This window comes from Lepidochelys kempii, chromosome 6, assembly GCF_965140285.1.
Source record: "Lepidochelys kempii isolate rLepKem1 chromosome 6, rLepKem1.hap1, whole genome shotgun sequence".
NCBI lineage: Eukaryota > Metazoa > Chordata > Testudines > Cheloniidae > Lepidochelys > Lepidochelys kempii.
The window spans coordinates 84,992,215-85,014,952 of record NC_136385.1 but is presented as its reverse complement, the minus strand read 5'-3'; the positions used below and the strand labels follow the sequence as shown (position 1 = coordinate 85,014,952).

The window sequence follows — 22,738 nt, the reverse complement described above, 5'->3', positions numbered from 1 at the left end:
TTTAACTACAAATATCAAGCCTCCCAAAATGTCTGAGGTGCTAGCAGAGGATAAAGTAGCTTTATTCCCATTTATATAGGGGAAATTGGCATGAAAAGGTTATGTAAATTATTTGGGGCGATAACTCCTAATATTGGAATAGATTTGGATACTAGGAGTTCTGGCTTCTGTGTTCTACCCACTAGACATGCTCTTGCCACAACTATGAATGTACCATCATTTTTTCTTTTAAACTATCATTTTGGGGGAGGGGGTAGAGAGGCCTCAATCCGATGCAAAAACCCACAAACAAACAAAAAAATGAAGATTAAAAGAATAATACTTGCCAGGAATCTCAGGCTGAGATTTATGTTTGCCAATACTATTATCAATAAGGCAAACCTAGGGAGGGGATAAATTTGGAGTTTGGGATGTGTGTGCTCTCCTTCTCCGCCCCTGCCCCGCCAGTTTACAAGTAGATAAGTGAATGAACCATACCAAAAGCAATTACCCTATTCATTTAAGGGCTTGATCTTGTCCTATTTATTTCTACAGTTTATTACAATGGGAGCAGGAGTGAGTACTGGTGACTGAACCCTACCACTGATCATCTCATTAATTTGAATGAGTTCATTTTAAAGCCCAGATGGGACTATTAATCTTAAACAGCTAAAGGAGACTTCACAAGAACATACAAATCCAATTAAATATTAATCATTTACTCTAAAAAAACTAATGAAATGTCAGTATTTAAAAATAACACCTCCAAAAGTCCAAGAACATATTTTTTGGGGGGGAAAAAAACATCGGAAATTTATGTGGCTCTCTAGGGCGAGATCCAACTCCAGTTAAAGTTAATGAGAAAATGCCCACTGAATGAAATGGGAGGGGATCTGACCAGTAATGAATAAATCACATAAATTATGCCACACAAAACAATCTTTTTAGTCTAAGAATCAAAGTGGATGAATGGAATGCAGGGTATATAATAGTACATATTACATGTCTATCTATCTAGCATTCAGTAATTTTCAAGAATCCATACTTGAGAAATGTATTCAAATTGGCTTAAGTATGCATCTCACATCAGTTGAAAACTGGCTGCCTAACCATAAACAAAGGATAATGATAAATGGCACAGCACCAAACTGCAATAAGGGATCTGCTGTGGTATCACAGGGATGTGTATTAGCACAGTTTTATTCAACAGCTTTATTAATGAACTGAAAGGATGATGCAGGAAGAGAGCAGAATGCTGGTCAAATTCACAGGTGGTGCTAAATCTCATGAGCACCACTGAAAACAGAGAAAGGGGATTTAGAGATGTTGAAATATTGGCAGAAGGGGGATTTTTAGCATGGAGAAACACAAGCTAATGCATTTGGGGGAAAGTAATCCAAAACAGAGAGCTTTAGTATGAGAGAGATATTTGGTAAACTCTTATAACCAAGGGAGATTTTGGGGAAGGTGAAAAAAAGAGTTGGCATGTGAACCCTGCAGGGTTCGATTCTCAAAGGTTCTTACACTGAACTCTCCAGGTTTGCTCACAGGGGTTGGCAGCAAGCCCACTCCCAGATAGACACTGGGAGATCTGAATGATGAACTTGAACCTCCTAGGGGGAATATCTCATCATCCTCCCTACACAACACTTACATGTGGGGTTATGTGACCTGGCTGGCCCTCAGCTGACTAAAGTAGGTGTTTGCTGGCTCACTGCACATTTGTTGCAGTGGGGAAAGGACACAGACACATCCTGTCCACCAGCAAGCCCTTTATGGACTGATGATAGCAGTCCAGCCCCCAGAAGAGTTAGCAAGAGGAAGAAAAAAAAAAAGAGTACATACAAATACCTGACACTCACCCCTAGGCCCATGATGGAGTGGGTGAGGAGAGAAAACAAGGTAGATCTGGTGTACAAGTAGATCAAATGAATAAAGCGAGGGTCCTCCAAGATTTGTTGAGTGGAGAAGAGTGGCTCCGCAAACCTGTTGTGACCAGGGCTAGGGGCAGAAGTTTGCTGTGTGCTCCACAGTCTCTGTGAGCGTAAGGGGGAGATGTTTACGGCGGGGTAGGAGGCTGAAGCGAATCACCTGGCCGCTGAATACGCAAAGCCAAGCACCAGGGCGGTTAGAAGAGCACAGCAGGAAGCAGTGCGCATCAGAGAAGCTTTGAAAACCAGTTTCATGGCTGGCCAGGGTACCGTGTGACACTTCTGTTTGTTTCTCCTTGATGAAAACCCACCCCCTTGGTTGATTCTAATTCCCTGTAAGCCACCTGCCCTCCCCCTCTTCGATCACAGCTTGCTTGCAAAGGAAATAAAGTCACTATCGTTTAAAAAACATGTATTCTTTATTAATTGATTATAAAAATAGGGAGATAACTCACAAGGTAGCCCGGGTGGGATATGGGAGGAGGGTAGGAGGGAAGGAAAAGGCCACTTTAAAACTTGTTGAATGCCAGCCTTCTGTTGCTTGGGCTGTCCACTGGGGTGGAGTGGTTGGGTGCCTGGAGCCTCCCCCCACGTTCTTGGGCATCTGGGTGAGGAGGCTATGGAACTTGGGGAGGAGGGAGGGCGGTTAAGTAGGGGCTGCAGTGGCAGTCTGTGATCCTGCTGCTGTTGCTGAACCTCCACCAGACGCCGGAGCATGTCCGTTTGATCCCACAGTAGCCCCAGCGTTGCATCCTGCCTCCTGTGATCTTCTGCCGCCACCTCTCATCTTGATCGTCCCTCCTGTCCTCATGTTCATTGGCTGCTTTCCTGTACTGTGCTACTGTGTCCCTCCATACATTCTGCTGAGCTCCGTCAGTGCTGGACAACTGCATGAGCTCAGAGTTTCATTCCGTGTGCGTTTTTTTCGCCACCTTATCTGAGATGGCCTTTGGGACGGAGGAGGGAGGCTTGAAACATTTGCAGCTACAGGATGAAAAAAGGGAGTGAAGTATTTAAAAAGATACATTTTACAGAACAATGACTATACTCTTTCACAGTGAACAACACTATTCACATTACATAGCACATGTGATTTCAGTATAAGGTCGCATTTTGCATCTTATATTGAGTGCCTGCGGCTTTGGTATTAAAGATCACACATGCAGTGCCAGACAACAGAATTCGGCTTGCAGGCGGCCAGGGTAAGCCATAGTCTTTCAGCTTCTGCAACCTTCATAACAGCAGCACTCTCCTTTCCCATACCAAGCAAAGCCCATTGAGTTGGCCATTTAGTGCTGCCGTTTTTGTGTTAACGTGCAGAAACCAAACTAACTCCCCCACATCCAATTCTCTGGGATGATCACTTTACCCCTTCCCCCACCACATGGCTGTTATCAGGGAAGTTCTCTGCTAGCCAAACGCGAACAGTTCAGCGCCATTGGCCCCACCACCACCGCTTGGCTAACTGCGGGGAGGATTTCTTTTCAGCCACAGGCAAACAGCCCAGTAGGAACGGCCACCTCTGAATGTCCCCTTAATAAAATTCCCGTATTTCAACCAGGTTACCATGAATGATATCACTCTCCTGAGGATAACACAGAGAGCTAAAGAACGGATATTGCTTGAATGCCAGCAAACACCAGGACCATACACTGCCAGGCTTTGTCATGCAATGATACCAGATTACTTGCAACTAGCATGGCGTGGTAAAGTGTCCTACCATGGAGGACGGAATAAGGCTGCTCTCCCCAGAAACCTTCTGCAAAGGCTTTTAGAGTGCCTCCAGGAGAGCTTCATGGAGATGTCCCTGGAGGATTTCCGCTCCAGCCCTAGACACGTTAACAGACTTTTCCAGTAGCTGTACTGGCCACGAATGCATCCCAAGTCCTCAGGGCAAATTAATCATTAAAAAACACTTGCTTTTAAAACATGTATTATATTTAAAAAGGTACACTCACCAGAGGTCCCCTCTCCAGCTTGATTGGGTTGGGAGAGTATTTCAGTCAGGATGATAAAAAGATCCTGGCTGCTGGGGAGAATGGTGTGCTGTGCGCTCTCCTCAAGCTCGTCATCCTCCTCCTCCTCATCTTCTCTGTCCACAAAATCCTCAGGCATGGCGGAGAGTACCCCATCATCGGAGTCCACAGACAAGAGTGGGGTAGTGGTGGCGGCCCCCCTAGAATTGCATGCAGCTCAGCGTAGGAGCGGCATGACTGGGGCTCTGTCCCGGAGCGTCCGTTTGATTTTTTGGTACGCTTGTCTGAGCTCCTTAGGTTTTACACGGCACTGTGTTGCGTCCCTGCTGTAGCCTCTCTTTATCATTGCCTTAGAGATTTTTTGAAATGTTTTGGCATTTCGTCTTTTGGAACGTAGTTCTGATAGCACGGATTTGTCTCCCCATACAGCGATCAGATCCAGTACCTCCAATTCGGTCCATGCTGGAGCTTTTTCGATTCTGGGATTGCATGGTCACCTGTGCTGATGAGCGCGCCTGGCCAAACAGGAAATGAGATTCAAAAGTTCCCGGGGCTTTTCCTGTACACTTGGCCAGTGCATCGAAGTTCAGAGTGCTGTCCAGAGTGGTCACAATGATGCACTGTGGGATAGCTCCCGGAGGCCAATACCGTCGAATTGTGTCCACACTAACCCTAATTCAAAACAGCGATGTCAATTTCAGCGCTAATCCCCTCGTCGGGCAGGAGTACAGAAATCCATTTTAAGAACCCTTTATGTCGACAAAAATGGCTTTGTTGTGTGGACGGGTGTAGGGTTAATTCGATTTAACACTGCTAAATTCAACAAACTCGTAGTGTAGACCAAGCCTAAGAGGTAGGAGACCTAGGTTCAAGTCAGAGAGGGGATTTAAACCCAGAACTCTCACATCCTGAGTTACTGCTCTAACAACTAGCTTTTAAGGATGGGGTGGCAACCGCACCACCATTAGCCTTGTATGTGAGGTTAGGCATGCCTACCAGATCAGGCCCCACAGGTGAGCTAAGCAGGGTAACACCTAGTTTGAGGATCTCACTGGGGTGCAGCCTTGAGCTAGGTAGCTGAGTACATGCCCAGCAGCAGAAATTTAGGGACCTACAGTTCTTAGGTATCAACAGGATAGGCAGCAGCTGAGTGAGTGTTTGAGGATCTAAATTTTGGATTGAGGCACTTAAACTGGCATATAGGCACCAAAATCCTTTTGTGAAAGCAGCACACAGTGCCTTATCTGTATCCTCCCCTCAGCATGGCTTCTCCATCCAACATGATGGGCATGGAGACTTCTGTGTGTACAATGTAGTGAAAGAGTTCAAATTTGGAATCATTATGAGTTACTGGATGTCAGCTGAAAGGCACAACCAGCCAATCAGAATGTGGCTTTGAACAATCAGTACCTAGCCCTGCACCAATGAATTATCAGTTCATCTTAACAGTCATGATATATTTTAGTTAAACATTTTCTTTCCAATAGGTTCATTGTTTTTTTAAAAAACAATAATATACCTAAGTATATAAGAATGGGGAAAACAAATCTGGTATTAGCTCATATTTCCAAGATGTAAAATGTAGAGTATATCATTTGTATAAGGAGAGTTTTTAATAAGAAAGACACTGTGTTGTATTGTGTAAACAAGCCTATTTCATTACAGAGGGATATTGCATGATACTAGAATTATAAATATATTAGTGTATTATAGGGGAAGCGTGTAGCAACTCCTGTCAAAGTTTTTATATAGGCATCACAGTACATCTATGCAATGGCTTTACCACTCAGGAGTAATGTGGCTTTTCCGAACTCATGTTAATAAAACCCTTAGTGTCACTCCACTCAATATTGCATAATACATAATATATTTATATCTAGATTATATTTTGAGCTGTATACACACACACACACACACACTTTATACATTATTAAATGTTTTATACAAAAATCTAAATAACCAACCATTGCAAAAAGATGGTTCACATTTATTTTTATGCATAAAATGTTTCCACCTTTTAAAGATTTACTAAAAGTTAATTACTCTGTCATTTAAAGAATTACTCTTTCATGTATTTTGTAACATAACAATAAAGACTGAAGGAAGGAATACTGGCATTGCAGTTTGAAATCAGTACAAACTATCAATGGCTACTCTTGATAAGAATTGCAATGAAGAAATCCATTGTAGTAGTGAGGACTCAGCTCCTTACAAACGTAAATGAGGGCTGTGGTGGAGAAAAGAAAAGAGAGGAAAAGAACCACGTGTTTAAAAAAAGCAAATCACACACACTTTCAGACACTGGCATTTCTTTCATCAGTTGAAAAATTTGTTTTTTCTATGCCTAAAACTAAGGAAAGGTAATGTAATGTTTCCATAAGGAACTCAACAAACTTTATGGCAACATTACATTAAAACTTGAATTAGCACATACTAAATGCAGTCTTTATGATGGGATTCTTCAGAGAAGAAGCTTGCATTATTTATACCATAGCACTAATGTCATTACATACAAAACTAGAATGCTACAAGAAAAACTTCATCTTTTCATTTTAGAAGCAGAAGTTTTAAGGAGATGATTATATACTCTGGAAGGGATAATAAATTGACATTTCTGTGCATATCCAAGAAGTGCAGAACAAGTAGTCAGTCAAGACATCTAACTTATTAACCTATCTAATGATGCATGTTCTTTTAAGTATTTGAATCATTTTGAAAGAAAATAAAATACTCTTTTTACTATGAAAGAAAAGGAGTACTTGTGGCACCTTAGAGACTAAGGTGCCACAAGTACTCCTTTTCTTTTTGCGAATACAGACTAACACGGCTGTTACTCTGAAACCTGTCTTTTTACTATGGAATTCATACCAGAAGGATGCAATATTTTAAAGAGAAGTATTACAGGATAATTGAGGACAATAGTATTGCTGCATTCAGCATGTGTCCATTGAATATGAAAAGCATATTGTATTCTGCATCACTTAATTCAACAACAGTTTTGAAGAAATGCACTCTCCTTTGTTCAAGTTCACCCTGCCATTAACAGCTTCTTCATCATCTCTACCCAGTGAGACTGTGTCATCATACAACCCTGGCATGGTTAAGTAGCAGTATCTCAGGAACCACTAAAAGTAGAAATTAATGATTTTCTAGCTATTTGAAAGGTAGAATTCCAAACTTTCCGAAGTGTAAGTACTGATTCTAACTCTAGCAGTTCTTGTCAAAGCAGCTGTAAAATAAATAGGACTCAAGGTGGAGTAGAGGGGAGGTGGATAAGATAGGAGTCAGAGTGATGTGAACTTACAGTCTGTTTTTTTGTAAGCTATAATTCTGGAATTTAACCACCTCTTTTTAACAGTAGCCAGGATGGTATTTATAGCCCTGGTGGCTTTCAATATAATTGATCTTAAAGATGGCATGGATAGACTTGGTCGATAGCAAAGGTAGACCTAAAAGTTCAATCCAGGGGCATCTGGATAAAACTTTTCTATCAAAGCACATGGCATGCTCAGAGATGGCCCACTGATTGGATAGAAAGGGGAGTAGTTGAGGACATAACTTTCATGGAACTTCCTCTCATTTTAGCTGCAGTGACAAATTACGGGGTGCAGTCTGCAAACAAAAGAGTGAGATTCTGGAGTGAAAACCTGGTGGTAGTGCATGTTATTAACAGCTAGTCATTCAAATCACTAAGCGTGTTGGGGCTGGTGAGAGTATTTATCCTGCAATGTTTAAACCTGTAACAGCTGTTTTACCACTAAACATATCCCTGGGATTAAAGGTGGCATAGCCAACATTTGTCTCAATTACAGGTGAATAGATTTCAAGACTTGGTACTGGGAGCCAACAAGGACCCCAAACAGATGCCTCAGACACTTCAGAACCTTGACTATCACTGCTCTTAGGATAGTGCAGAGATCTGTAGGGGGGTGAGGGAATTTATTCAAGTTCAGGCCACGGTGGGCCTGCCGAAACTTTGGCCAATATCGGAAGATCAGATACTGATAAATGCAGTCTGACATGGTCAATGATCTCCAGTCGTTTATCCGACATCACATTTTGCAGCAGATTATCAGGTTATCCAGATTCTTGTGTTGAGTCTTTAGTTAGGAGCCTATTAGACAGGTGGTTTCGAACCACAGGCCCTAGGGAAGATCCCTGATAAATCCATCACTATTCAGGTCCTGCATTTGACATAGCATGAGAAAGGGTGCAAAACTGTGGCCTTCTATGGTAACAACACTTCTTCCAGGTTTTGACCTGTAGGTGGAGGTAGTCACATACTTTTGATTGATCAGAAAAATGGAAGGCCTTTTCTGGGATCTGAAACTTTATTTTCATAGTCACCTTGCACGGATCCCTGAGACATAGCCCGCGGATCCCCAGGGGTCTGCAGACCACAGGTTGAAAACCACTGCCATAGAGTATGTCTACATTACAAGCACTACAGTGGCACAGCTGCAGCTCCACTGCTGTAGTGCTGTAGTAGAGATACTTGCTACAGTGATGGAAGGGGTTTTGTTGTAGTTGCAATACATCCACCCACCCTCCTCAGAGACAGAATTCTTTCATTGACCTAGTGGTAGCTACACTGGGGCTTAGTTTGGCTTAACTATGTCTTTCAGGGATGAGAATTTTTCACACTCTGAGCGACGTAGCTAGGACGACCAAAGTTTTAGGTGTAGACCAGGCCTTAGTCTTGTCTCTGTGGTGGGTATGAAAGCTTGGAGGAGTGGTTGCTGGAAGACTAGCATCCATACTAGGGCAAAGTTAAGGGTGGATGACGATTGCTCCAATGGTGAGGTCTCTCTCTCTCTAAGTGGAATAGAGGGTAAGATGTCTTAACTATTGCTTTTGGGTTAGGTATGTTGTGTATAGACCTGTCTTAATTGACACACAATGTAGTATTTTGTGATTTAATATTATAGACTTGCAAACAAATCCTGTCTCTGGAGGAGAGCTAAAAATGTCAGTTGCAGCTGAAAGGAAACATCAGTTAACTCAGGTGGAGAAAAATACAACATACTAGATGCCATGAAGGAAACATGTTCACATCTGTGTATTTCCAATAAGGAGTACTTGCCTCCAACACAGGATGGCAGTGTACAAGCTTCTTAGGAGTCACCAAAAGTCATGGATCCAGAGTTTTCTGTTAGCACCCACAACTGGAGAGAACAGAGAAGCAGAAAAAGTATTTCAGCAGTAAATTCAAGCATAGCTTTCAAAAAAAAAGAGACAAAGACATTGATACACTTTAGAATAAAACGTGCTTCCCCAAAGTCCCCATCTTCTCTGCAGCTCAAGTCTCATATTGTGGAGGGAAGCTGGAGCAGACTGTCTCCTATTTCTTCTCATCAAGAACATTCTCTGATGGCACTTAGAGTGGTAAAGCTATAGATAGTAAATAATGTTGACAGTTAATGTAGTAAGTGCCCCTAGCATTTCATTAGGCCAGGCAGACTAGATAGGCAGGGTGGTTTGCATTCTATGTCTGCTCAGCCATACTAGAAAGATTAAAGACCCATCTACCATATCTCCCTCCAGCTGATCATCTGTTGTTAAAAAATGGTTTGAATACGTAGTCAAAACTCCCATTCCCTCTTAAATGGTTGTTTCCTTACTGATAATTCAACAAGCTTTTGGTGTGATCCACAAAGCAACTTAAATACCTAAACTCCAGAGTTAGGTGCCTAAGTCCCCATATGCATCACTGAGATCCATGAAACTCCTGCTTGGCTGTCACCTAACCCTGTAAGCACCTAAATTCACTTGGTTCCTACCTTTCCACTGTAAAAGTTCCCTAGGTAGCTAAATTGTAGACCCTGGGGCAAGTAGACGAAGGTTTCTAACCATCAGAGGAGTGAAGTTTTGGAATAGCCTTCCAAGGGAAGCAGTGGGGGCAAAAGATCTATCTGGTTTTAAGATTAAACTTGATAAGTTTATGGAGGAGATGGTATGATGGGATAACATGGTTTTGGTAATTAAATAGTCATGGTAAATAGGCCCAATGGCCTGTGATGCGATATTAGATGGGGTGGGATCTGAGTTACCCCTATATTTTCTGTAGTATCTGGCTGGTGAATCTTGCCCATATGCTTAGGGTTTAGCTGATCACCATATTTGGGGTCGGGAAGGAATTTTCCTCCAGGGCAGATTGGAAGAGGCCCTGAGGTTTTTCGCCTTCCTCTGTAGCATGGGGCACGGATCACTTGCTGGAGGATTCTCTGCTCCTTTAAGTCTTTATACCACGATTTGAGGACTTCAATACCTCAGACATAGGTGAGAGGTTTTTCGCAGGAGTGGGTGGGTGAAATTCTGTGGCTTGCGTTATGCAGGAGGTAAGACTAGATGATCATAATGGTTCCTTCTGACCTTAGTATTTATGAATCTAAGTACAATGCTGCCACCCTCTAGCTGTCCATCTCCTGCCTAAGCCCTATCCCCCAGAGCAATTCACAAACCAGGGGAAGATACATCTTCATCCACCTAGGTTGTATGCAGACCCTGATCCACTTGGCGGCCCGTGAGCATGCCTAGCGGATCAGGTCCTGTCCTACCGCTTAAGTCACATGCAGGGCCCGATCCACTAGGCAGCCTTTGAGCACATCTACTGGAGTGGGTCCCAAAGGCACTCTCACTCTCTCTCTCTGACGCAAAGACTGTTGCGTGGGAGGGACCACATGAGACAGAATGGCTCTGTAGTCCAGTGGTAAGAGCATCCACCTGGGGAGGTGGGAGGCTGCAGGTCCAGTCCCCCTGCTCCAACCATTCTTTCATTATTTATCCACAGTGGAACAGTTTCAACAGGAGAAATTGAGGGAAGCCCACATCAGAATACCCAGTGGTTAGAGCAGTCCCCTGAGAGGTGGCAGACCCCTAATCAAATCCTCTCTACCTCTGGCAGAGAGAGGGGGAATTTAACCTCAGTTTCTCACATCCCAGGTGAGTGCCCTAACTACTAGGCTAAAAGTTATGAGGGGGAAGGCCCTCATCACCACCTCCTCCTCCAACCATCTGTGTAGTGTGAGGCAAGCATTGAACTCATTCCTGCAAGAAGTGACTTAGGCGCCGATCCATCTGACTCCAGGTGGCTGGTTCTGAGCAGACAGGCACGTCCCTGCAGCCTGGACTTAGGCACCTATCTCTGAGAGAGAAGAGGGGTTTAACACCTTCCCCCCCATCATCAGCATTTCCCATTGGCTAGGTTAGGTGGCATCCTTTCTAGCATGCTGGCTTTTGTGGATCCCATTTTTAGCCACCTCTCTCTCCCTATTCATTGTACAAGAAGCTTAAGTGCCAAACTTGGATTTGTGGATGGCAGAATTGTTCCTGTGATTTTCTAGGCACTGTGACACTCAGCATTGTAATGCCTAATGCCAAAATCCCTTTGCGGATCCCACCCTTTGAGCTTATTTCTTAGGATATGTCTACACTGCAATGTAAACCCAGGCTTAGCAGAACTCAAGTTAGTAGACTCTGGGTTTGTTAACCTAGGGCTTGAGCGTCTACACTTATTTGTAACCCCAGGTTAGGGATTTTTGACCCCTGGGTCCCAATCTGGGGCTTCGGTGTCTACACTATATTATGCGGGCTTGCATCCAGCCACGCATATCTAAAACTTCTAGTGCCCTCCCAAAAAGTGGCCACTCCAGCCCTTTGCTGGTGGTGCAGTGAGAAAACTTGACTGTCCAGACAAAAAGTTCACCCGAGGGCTTGTGGAATGCTTTTAGTGGACTCCCAGAGCATGAGTCTAGTGCTGCTGTATTTACACTGTAAAGCAATAAGGCTTGAACCCTGGGTCCTGGCTTGACTCAGGCTTGGACCTTCCCTCCCCATGGAGTCCTGCGGCACTCGGTTAGTGCAATTTGTGTTTAGACAGAAGTGCGGTTTAGGCTTGAGTCTGATTTGACGCCTGGGCTTACCTTGCAGTGTATACATACCCTTTGATGCTTATGTGATTACATATTCAACACATCTCATAGAAGACCTTCCTCCCCACCTACAATTTTGGTATTACATGGCATACCCTTCTTCAGACAAGTGATAACTTGCATATATACTTTATCTAAATTAGTCAGGACCACCTTTGGTATCAATGGTTAGTAGAAGAAAAATAAACATTCCAATGTAGGTTCCTTAACCGTTGCAACAACCAAAGAATCAAACTCTCTTGTAGAAACCATTAGCTATTCATTTCTTTTAAGTTTCTAAAATAAAAGTTAACATCCAGGACTCTGCACAATTATCACATAATTTTAAAGCTAACACATTATCACTATGAGCATTCAGCAAGAATTTAATCATATTTTCTAATCAGTTAAATAACAGAAATAAGGAAACGATTGCCTATAGAGTCACCCGAGCCCAGCACCTTCTCAACAACCTTAGAAAAGAGAGGGGGGGGCGCGTGGGGGGAATATAGCCTTCTGGGAACACTGCAAAGCCTAACAAACGTATGTTCTGGCAATCCAAGCGTGCGGACCCTGTTTCAAAACTGAATCCTCCTCCTCGGAGCATGTCCTGACAGCAGATCCCTCTCAAGCATCTTTGCTGTGGCAGTATGAGGAGGAGACAAGATACTGCAGGTATATCAGGTCCCAACCCATTTAGGGCTCTATAGGTTAAACACCACCTTTCATTTCCACCAGAAATTTTCTGGAAGCCAGTGCAGAACACTAGTCTACTGTGCTTCCCACATGCAGCATTCTGCAGTAGGCTCAGCTTCTAAATGGTCCTGAGTGCATTACAGCAATCTAATATTGAGGTGACAAAGAATTCATTGAAAAGAAAAGGTTACACTACTCTGGTCAAGAGTTAGTAGAAAAAGTACTCTTGGCCACAGCCCTATCTGAGCATCCAAGAGTAGCCCAGAATCTAAAAGCACCCTGTGTTTTTGAAAGTGCTGTTGTACTCTCTCATTAAGCTCGGTATCATCAGTGCACTAAATACACGGCAACCCATGTCTCCTCGCTAACAATCTCATATACCCTATGAACAAGAAAGGTGATAGTACAGACCCCTTCAGCAGCTACAAAAGAGCACTCTTGGGACAGAGAAACCATTGACCATAACTCCCCTTTGGGGTCCTCAGAAAGATAATAGCCACTCAAAAGCAGTGCCATCCATCCCTGCTCCTGTCTGTAAATGAGTCAACAAAATCTCATCGTCAACTGTATCAAAAGCTGCTGACAAATTTATAAGAATCATACACCCTTAATCTTTGTTCAATGCTTGGATATAATAAACTAATGCAACCAGGGAGGTTTCTACCCCCTGTTAGGGCCTATGACCTGTTTGAATCCAAGGAAATCTCAATGACCTTCCTTAAAAATGGGAGATGGGACATAGGCTGGTAGCCAGAATGTGAATATCAAGAGTTGGTTTCATGAGCATGAATCTCTCAATAGCTTATTTAAGAGGTGCTGGGATCCTGTTCTCATCCACCCACAGAAAAACATTCACAATCTTGACAAATAATGGACCCATTACTTCTTCACTGGCCTTCACTAGCCAGAAAGGATAAGACTGCAACTCACACATTGTCAGGAAGCAGCTACAGCACCTCCACAGTCTCTGAGAGTAATACTGGCTGCAACTCAAGCAAAGACGACGAGCTCATGTCCTTCTCCACATATGGTTGAGTTTCCATAGCAATGGGTACCTCAGTCCAAATTTGAACTTCGTCTGCAAAGTAACATGAAAGCTCTCCACAAGGAAAAATTCAATCTGCAACCAAGTGGACACAGCGAGGATTCAATCACTCAGCACAGTTCTGCTGTGCGAGATGTTTGAGAAGCTATAGCAGAATTGAAGAAAGGCAGTTTTTCACTTCTTCCACAGCCATGACAAGCAATCTTTAAATATTCCGTATACTGCAATCAAATTAAGGATAAGATAGGGTTAGTGTAAGCATGTAGGCTGCCCCACACTAATACAAAAGAGCCTTCTGGGTTGATTAGGTTCCTCATTACACTGGTGCTGGAATAACCAAGATTGGTAACTTAGAATTCCATGGCTGCCATGATCATCATTCTACTGTCCCAGGTAGTTTTAAGCTCCATTCATGAGGCTGGATATGCTTTGGATCAAGTGTTTGGACTTGGGGTGGAAGGCAGAGGAATTGATATTAACATCTTTCTATCCAGGACTGCCCATATTCTTTGAAGTTAGGGCACATCAGTCCCATTGGGATGACTGATGTTTTGACAGTTTGCCCTCAGAAGTTGATGAGCCATTTGAGTCTCTGAGCAGCTAAAAGGGATAAAATTGTTGTTCTGAGTTTTCTCTATTGATAATTTGGTAGGAATTTACAACAATCTCTTGTCTTCCACTATTGATACGAAGGCTCCTCACTACCAGCTTTGCCCTCACAGGTCACCTTGATTATAGATTACCTGAGACAGATGAAGTAAGAGGGAAAATGGCTAGCGAATCTGGGGCAGAAGTCCATGCTGATGTTGGTCTTTGGGAGGGCCAAGCTGTCACTGTTGGGGGCTCAGATAAACTCCAAGTACAGACCTGCTTTCCCTCATGGAGGGCTCTTCCTTACAGTGCCCTACTTTTTCACCAATTTATCTCCCTCCACAAAATCACACCTTCAAAACAAAAGATAACAAAACAGGCTTGACAAAGCCCTGGCTGGGATGATTTAATTGGGGATGGGTCCTGCTTTTGAGCAGGGGGTTGGACTAGATGACCTCCTGAGGTCCCTTCCAACCCTGATATTCTATGATTCTATGATATAGCTCCACAAATTTAAAAAGCAAAACTCCCTGCAGATAAATTTCACTAATGCCTCACAATCCTGAAGGATGAAGGCAGTCGTGGTTGATATATGCCTTCCCTTCAGTTCCCCATCTGTAAAATGGGGACAATGGTGCTTTCCACCATCATAGAGGTGTTACGAGGATTAACACTACAGATTGTGAGGTGCTCAGATGCTATGGTGATGGGAGTCATAAGTACCTAAGGGTATTGCTACACAGAACACAGGAGGGTGCTTCCCAGCAAGAGTACCTAGAGACACGCTAGCTCTCCTTGAGCTAGCACATTAAAAATAGCCATGTGGCAGAAGCAGCACAAGCTAGCCGTTTTGAGTACAATCCCACCCAACTCAAGTACCTGTTCATGCAGTTCACCTGAGCCACTGCGCTCAAACTGCTAATTTTAGCACACTAGCTCAAGGAGAGGTAGTGCATGGCTGTCTAGCAGTACAAGGAAGCATCCTCCTAGCTGCTCTGTAGACATAACCCTAAAACAGATTCCTTTGACAGCTCTTCTTGGTAGGACTGGATTTAGGGTCAAGCTGCAAGTAGAAAAGTAACACTAGCCCTAATCTCAATCTGTCCTAATTTGAAAGCTAATACATTATCACTATAGGCATTCAGTAAGAATTTAAATTCATCATATTTTCTAATCATCGTTACTGAAAAAAACAGTAATGGATCTAGCTATTATGCAATATAATCAGGCAGTATTTAAAACCCTGTTGTGTAGAGTCCAAAGGAACTATAATGGTGGAAAAATGTCAATGAACCGCAATTCAACACCAAAAAGATCAAAGTATATATGCAGTACATCCATCTAGGAATGAAGACAGGTAACAAGGATTAGCTGTAGTAAAGCTCCTATACATTTCTGAAAAGAGCTTGTGGATAAGTAAAGGAAAGATAGCATTCTCTTTGACAAACAAGGTAGTGGACCAAATTCATCCTTGCTATAGTCCACTGAAGCCCAATGGAGTTACCAACAGGGATAAATTGACCCCAAGTGAGCACAAATTTTACCCCTAAAGTCTGAACACTTTATTATAGTTAAGTTTCAGCACAGGAAATGATGAAGCTAAAGGGAAGTGTACAGAATCTAGTGAATCACTTAGATAACCTAGGGAAAATCTTGAGAATCTTGCATATGGCAAAATATAATGAAAGATTAAAATATGATGCAGGCAAAGGACATTCATCTTTGACAGAATAATGTTCAGATAACAACATTTGCTGATCTAAGAAAACATATAGGGTTAATCTGGATTTGAAGGCAGCCAGAAAGTTTTTGTAGCGATTACTACATCATAAACCAGTGGTTTTCAACTGGTCGTCTGCAGACTATATCTAAGGGGTCCGTGAAAGATGACTATGAAATTAAAGTTTCAGATCCCAGAAAAGGCCTTCCATTTTTCTGATCAATCAAAATTATGTGAATGCCCCCATCTACAGGTCAAAACCTGGAAGCACTGTCATTATCATAGAAGCCCACAGTTTAGCACCCTTTCTCGCACTGTATCAAATGCCGTGCTGAACACATGCAACATTTATAGCTCAATCCTGTTCAGTCAGTTTTCAGTCTAAGACTTTTATGGTAGGTGTTCACAGACCACAGGTTGAATTTCCAAAGAGGTTTGCACCTCCATTCCAAATTTTTTAGGGGTTTGCAGATGAAAACGGGTTGAAAACCACTGTCATAAGCTATATTGCTCATTGCACTCTGACAGACATTGAAATAGCAAATACCTCCTGAATGGCCACATGTGCAAGAATTAAAACAGTGTAAGTATCAAGTTTCAAAATTAGAGGATGTATTCCTGTCTAGGAATAGCAGAACAGCAATCCATGGAAAATTGACCAATATTACATAAATTAGAGAATTTAAAAATAGCCTCAAAATATGCATAGATAATTTTAGTTGAGGATTAGTGTTCCAAGCAAGGATAAAAAATATATAATTCTTCATTTTTAAACAGTTTCTCGGCACGCCAATATCAAGAAAAATGTTTGCATAATCATAACCAATTTCCTATTGAACAGCTCAAATCAGGTTAAAAAAAAATCGAGACACTATCTGAGACACGGAATTTAACTTCTGTTGAACAAAGTCCTCAGTTCGTAAAGGATAAAAATATTTTACAGGTTTTGTCATTTTCAGGGGGTCTATGCTTCTTCAGTGTATGTGTATATACACATCTTCATGGAGCAATATATTCCTAAAGATGATTCAATTATTGCATGCATCAATACAAGGGGAGAAGTTATCCCTTATTGGAATGCTTTTATACTTAAATATTCAAGAAACCAAACAGCTTTTCAAGTTTTATAAGTAATGTAAGAGATAGAAGAAAACTACTGAATTATAAAACATTTGGTGTAGTCAGTTTGTAAAGACGGACTGCTAAATTTCACCTTGGCATTTAATTGAAAGTTATTGGGTGATTTTGCCTTTAAAATTTTAATAGGCAACTAAACTGAACATTGTACACAGTAAGCATCTTAATGTTTTATTCATTGAATTCTTTATACAGAATAAGTTTCACTGATATTTAATTCACTGCAGTATTCTGTTGGTGGTGCAACACAGGATTACATTAATTATAAACAAAGAACAAAGATCTGACTTTTTAAAATTATAATTTTTATATATATATATATATATATATATATATATATATATATATATATAAATTATAATATAATATATATATATTCATTCCAGTTGACAAATAGCATCACAAATACTGTATAAAAACTGAAATCACCATGGAAGCTAAGACCTACATTTTTTTAAATCTCCAGTTAAGTTTCCCTCTGTATATATTTACCAGAGATATTAGGAACAAAATTCCAGTACCTTGAAAATAAACAAGTCTATGGTAATTTCTAGCAACCACTATTCAAGAAATGCAGAAAACATACAAGAAAAAAATGTTTCTCTTCATTGAAGTCAGAAATCTGTCACCTATACACACTATATATGCTCAAAATCCATAAAGTTGTGTATATAATGAATTTTAAAATAATCTGTGAAACATTACTTAACGAAATGCCACTTTTCAAACTCAATGTGTGGGATTTAAAGAATAATCTACTGAAAGAACACATTTAAAAGCAATACATTTTAGTAGCAAAATTTGCCTATAACAAAATACATAAAATACTAATCCGAGTTAAAGTGTCAATGTGAGATGCTCAAGACAACATAACGTTTTCATGTTTATCAAGATACTGCTCTTATGATTATCGTAAAAATGCTCAATTTAAAAAAATTTAAAGCAATGCTTTTCATGGTTTGAACTTTCATTAGAACAATTATAAGACAATTCCATTAGCCAAACTATGGAGAATCAATATGGAATGACATTATTCCTTGCTTTATAGCAGTACTAAAGATTACCTATAAACTTCACTTTAAAATAGCAATGGTATAATTTTCTAGTATCTTTATTTTCAGTTACTAAATATATAGCCATATAGTATTTTAATATTAATCTAAAGACTACACAAGAAATACTGACAATGTCAGCAAATAGGAGTGTCATACCAAGCTTTTTTTTTTTCTTTTCTTTTTTTTAAATGAACCTTTTAGTAAGAGCTAAAGACAATTTCTAACCAGGCCAAATATAAGAGCAGCATTTAAACAACTCATTATGGAATAAGTGATGCAGTCATAATAGAATACATAAAAACAGATGATATTGCAAATATTTTTGGATCTATAATAAGCTTAACTTGAAATGGAGTTGTGGAAATGTATTTGTAACATAAAAAATACATAATTTTGTAATCAAAGATGAATTTAACATCATGGCCAACTAAACGTATACTTCCACACAGGAAGCAGAAACTTAAAAATGAAATTCACAACACAAAGACTGAAAATTGTTTTACCAGCTAGAACTTTTAAATATAGTTTTCTTTTTAGCCTCCTTCCATTAGAAATAGCCAGGTTTGTTTCCTGTACAGTTTGATGCTTTGTCTATACCATATATAGTAGAAAAATAAATTCTTTAGCAACCTAGAAACAGTTTATAAAACTCTTGAAAGTTTAATTTTTCTTTGCTAAACATGCCAATGTTAGGCTGACACCTATAAATAAAAGCTATGTAGACAACAGATGTAATGTAGAACAAGTTAAGAATACAACAATTTACAGGACAGACTTTATTATTGTACTTTATCAATTCCTGTGTGCTTTGCAACAGGAATAGGGCTTTTTGTTCTTGTTTTCTTAGAAAAGATAATTACTTGCAAGAATATAACACAAATATCCAGATAATTTATCATATGTATGTACTTCAACAGCAGCCTTGTTTATGCTATCATCTTAATCTAGAATGATAATCCAAGTCATAATTAGAAGTACAATACCTAGGACATAATTGGGAAAGGCAATTTTTATTTTAGGAAAATGGAGTAAATCAAAAACTCTTAAGAGCCTTAATTCTCAAAATCATCTATTTACTATAATACATAGAAGACGATTGCAAAATCTCATTATGAATGAAGATTACAACGGTGACCACCATAAAGCTTTTTTAAACTACACAAAACATATCCTAGCAGCTGAGTGAACCAAATTTATTTTTTTCCCCCTTTCCAGGCCCCCCCCCCAAAAAAGCTATAATTTGAGCATGAAAGAAAAAAACTGCTAAAAGTCTCACAAATATTTTTTACTTATGGCCTCCTCTCAATTCTGCTACAATGTGTAGTCTTCTAAAATGGTTACCACCAATTAAATGTTTAAAAAAAATAAAAATTAAAAAAAGCAGCACTCTTTTAAAGCAAAATTGGTACCAACATGAAAGAAAAAAAGTTATAATTAAAAATGGTGCAAAATGTCAGTAATTTTGAATTTTTAGTACAACATACCACAGAAAAAATATGAATACAAATTTGTGATTTTATATATACACTCCAAAGAGGTTAATTGTCAGTACCCAAAGTATTTATTGCTATATATTAGCAATGCATTTTTGTATATCTTTCAAGGGCCACATAAAAATAGATTTAAAGAACAGATTAAATTGAAGTCCTAGATTAAAACATTGTTTGGTTTACAGAATTTTACTACAACAAATTTCATGTTTATGTATGAAAAGTTAATAACCTTATATGAAAATGTCATGAACTATTTTCTACACACTAGATGTGTTCCCAAGTGGGAAAAATTAAAATATCTAAAATATATTAGATTAAGTTTACAAGACCATCAATGATCTTTTAAACATGCAGCTGTTTACAGAATTAACAGTATTACAAAATGTTTAATTCAGTAATGGAACATAAGGAAATAACTAGGAGACATCAAAATTTTTGCACAATATTTGAAATTCACTTTTACAACAAGCATGTCCTTGGCATTGTGCTGTAAGAAATAATAAGCAAGTTTACCCACCCCTCAACAAACTGTCCCACAGGTTTACTTAGAAGTAAAGATGGAAGGTGCAGGATTGTAATATTTTCAACAGTGCATTTTGCATTTTTTCAAAAACCATCCCAAGCATACTATAGCATAAGTAGCCAGGAGGTTACGAAATAAACTACAGCTGGGCCTCAGTTGTCTACACAGAATGCTTGAATGTGAATAATGCTGACAAAAATAGCACATTAAATAACAAAAACAGCCATAAAGCAGGCTGTAAGCACTGAATGTCTCAAAAATGTGATATTTTAAATCATTAAATTTCTATAGAAAAATTTTATTCACAATATATTGTGACAAACTGCCACAGGAATGATATAGTGATTGCAATAAGGTTTCATGCAGCAGCAGCTTTGTACTTTATAGCTATTTTTGTTTTTAAAAATTAAATCTCTCCAGTCATGCTTATCCCATGGTTTTGATCTGCAGTGTGTATGAATGAGGAAATACAGTATGGGTTATAACAAAAATGTCCCATCAGTTTGGATGTGAATTATTTTTCATAAATATGAAGTACATTACTGAATCCTGAAACATGCATGTCTAGCTTTATTTTCTGTCCAATGCCAGGCTGCCTGTGTCTTCTTCTATTTATATAATACCAAGAGGATCTGCTTGTAATTGTGGTTGTATCAGCTGAGGTTGCAATGGTGGTGGTAACTGAAGTGGTACCATGGGTTCCACCATCTGCACTGTGTTGGATGGTGGTGGCTGACATGCCACAGGGTTGAAGGTTTCTACTATCTCTCCATTGTAAAAGAAAAACTGGCACTGTTGAATGAAGGTCTCTATAACCGACTGGTGAATCTTGGTGGTAGACAGGAACTCTCGGTTTTCAAAATCAGGTCTCATCAGAGTTGGCCAGAAACAAATTGATAAATTATCAGCAGTCATAAGATTGGTTCTATTTTGCTGGCTAACCCTGAAATGAGAATACATTTTCAGAACACATTCACAAAGAACAATTAAAAATTATATACAAACAGGTCTGATTTTAAATATTTTCATAAACATGATGTTAATTCAAAATAATATTTTTACAAATATCTATTAAAACAATAGCCCATATTCTTAGATTCGTTACACTGTTGCAAATCCAGAAATGAATAAATTATTTCAGACTTACACAGCTAACACATAAGACTTTGACTCAGTGTTTTACTATTCAAATTTGAATCATGGTGAAAATTAAAATGCAAAAAGTTTTAAAACATTTTAAAGTAGGCACAATGAACCTATAGGTAGAGCCCAGCAACACTCAGGGGATTTCCTGCCCTGCAAGGTAAAATCCATTACTTCTGCATAATGTTTGACCTTTGCACTGGGGGGGGGGGGGGGGAAATTTTGGAGTGGCTATAGGCCAAAAATTTTGGAGTGGCTATAGGCCAAAAAAGACCTCCCCTAGCACCGCCCCTGCCTATATGTCTGACTTTTAAATTATAAATTACTCTTTTTTGCCAATCTCAGTGTTCTGATTGGTCTTTGGTTTAATGCAGCTCTATAGCTGCTGAACAATCAAGCCCTCTAATGTTGTCTCAGTCCTAGGGATAGCCTTAGGGAAAATGGCACCCCCGAGCAAACTTCTATTTTGGAGGCAGAGTAGGGCTAGACGGGCTCAGGATGTCAGCCCCAACATGCGCGGGGCTAGGGCTTACAAGTGGAGCCCTGCCATGTGTGGGGGCTTAGAGCTCATGAGCTCCACATAAGAACCTTGCGACTCCCAGTTTGGGGACACCTATTCTAGAAGAAAAAGAAGACAGCATGCCTATAAAAAGAGGAACATATATTTAGTGATGTCTAGATATCAAAAGAAAAAAGCAAGTAAAGATTGAAATATTTCACTTCATTATATGCTTTTCATATTGGCCAGTGATAAAACAGTGTCTGAAATTAAGCTGTGCTATTAAGCAAATTCCCACTGTTATCAGTAGGTGTTCTGCTTACATCAAGATACACAGGTTGAAGTGCAACATGTCTCCCCGCACAGTTACTTTGAGGAATACACTGTTGAAAGCTAGATGATTCTGCCATGTCAACACTAGCTAATGTCAAAAGAAGAGTATAAATAGCAGTAAGATTAACTTTTATTTTTTAAAATGTTTAAATTTAATATAGCTGGGCAAAGTTGGATAAAATGAATTTTGCGAAATTCAATGGAAAAGTTTTCACCTATTCATTTTGAATGGTTTGAGCCCTCTCAATTTTATTTTTCACAGAATTTCAAAGTCCCATTTTTTTTTAGAAGTTTCTCTTGAGAAATCGCCTCCCAATTTGATGTTTCAGTTTTATATCGTTGACAGCTTGCACAAAAGCACCACAGCAGCTTGAGTTCCAGCTGACTTCATTTTTTAGGTCTGGTAGTCAAGTTCAAGATGCTAAAAAGGTATTTTTAGCTTAGGTGGGGAATAGGGAAAATCTAAAATACAAATAGTTGAGGCCAGGTCATGCATTTTTCTTTTTGTTCTGCAAGATGGAAGCTGTTGAATGAAGGGACATAAATTAAGCTGGAAAGAATAAAAAGGTACCAATATGCTGCTTCAGTGATTATCCAGAGACTCAGAGAAATCCTCCACACTGAGGGAAAAAATTAACTGTATTGTACATTTCAGATATTTGTATAGATTGATAGTTATTGTACACCAGTGGCCTCCAACCTTTTTA

At 39.9% G+C, this 22,738-nt stretch overlaps 1 protein-coding gene and 1 long non-coding RNA gene across 4 annotated transcripts in view; both read right to left on the bottom strand.

Moving 5' to 3' along the window:
• Positions 1-5,499: 5,499 nt before the first annotated feature.
• Positions 5,500-14,986, bottom strand: LOC140913881 (uncharacterized). Its single transcript, XR_012159684.1, has 3 exons — positions 13,423-14,986; positions 8,970-9,051; positions 5,500-6,113 (listed from the first exon to the last, which is right to left on the bottom strand). It is a non-coding gene; the product is annotated as an uncharacterized LOC140913881 (long non-coding RNA).
• Positions 14,987-18,801: 3,815 nt separating this feature from the next.
• Positions 18,802-22,738, bottom strand: part of ARHGAP5 (Rho GTPase activating protein 5) — an 84,105-nt gene continuing 80,168 nt past the window's right edge. For all 3 annotated transcript variants that reach the window (XM_073348976.1, XM_073348975.1, XM_073348977.1), the window contains one exon: positions 18,802-20,999. In XM_073348976.1, coding sequence (XP_073205077.1) covers positions 20,669-20,999 — 331 coding nt within the window. In that variant the 3' untranslated portion in view covers positions 18,802-20,668. The remainder of the gene's footprint in view (positions 21,000-22,738) is intronic.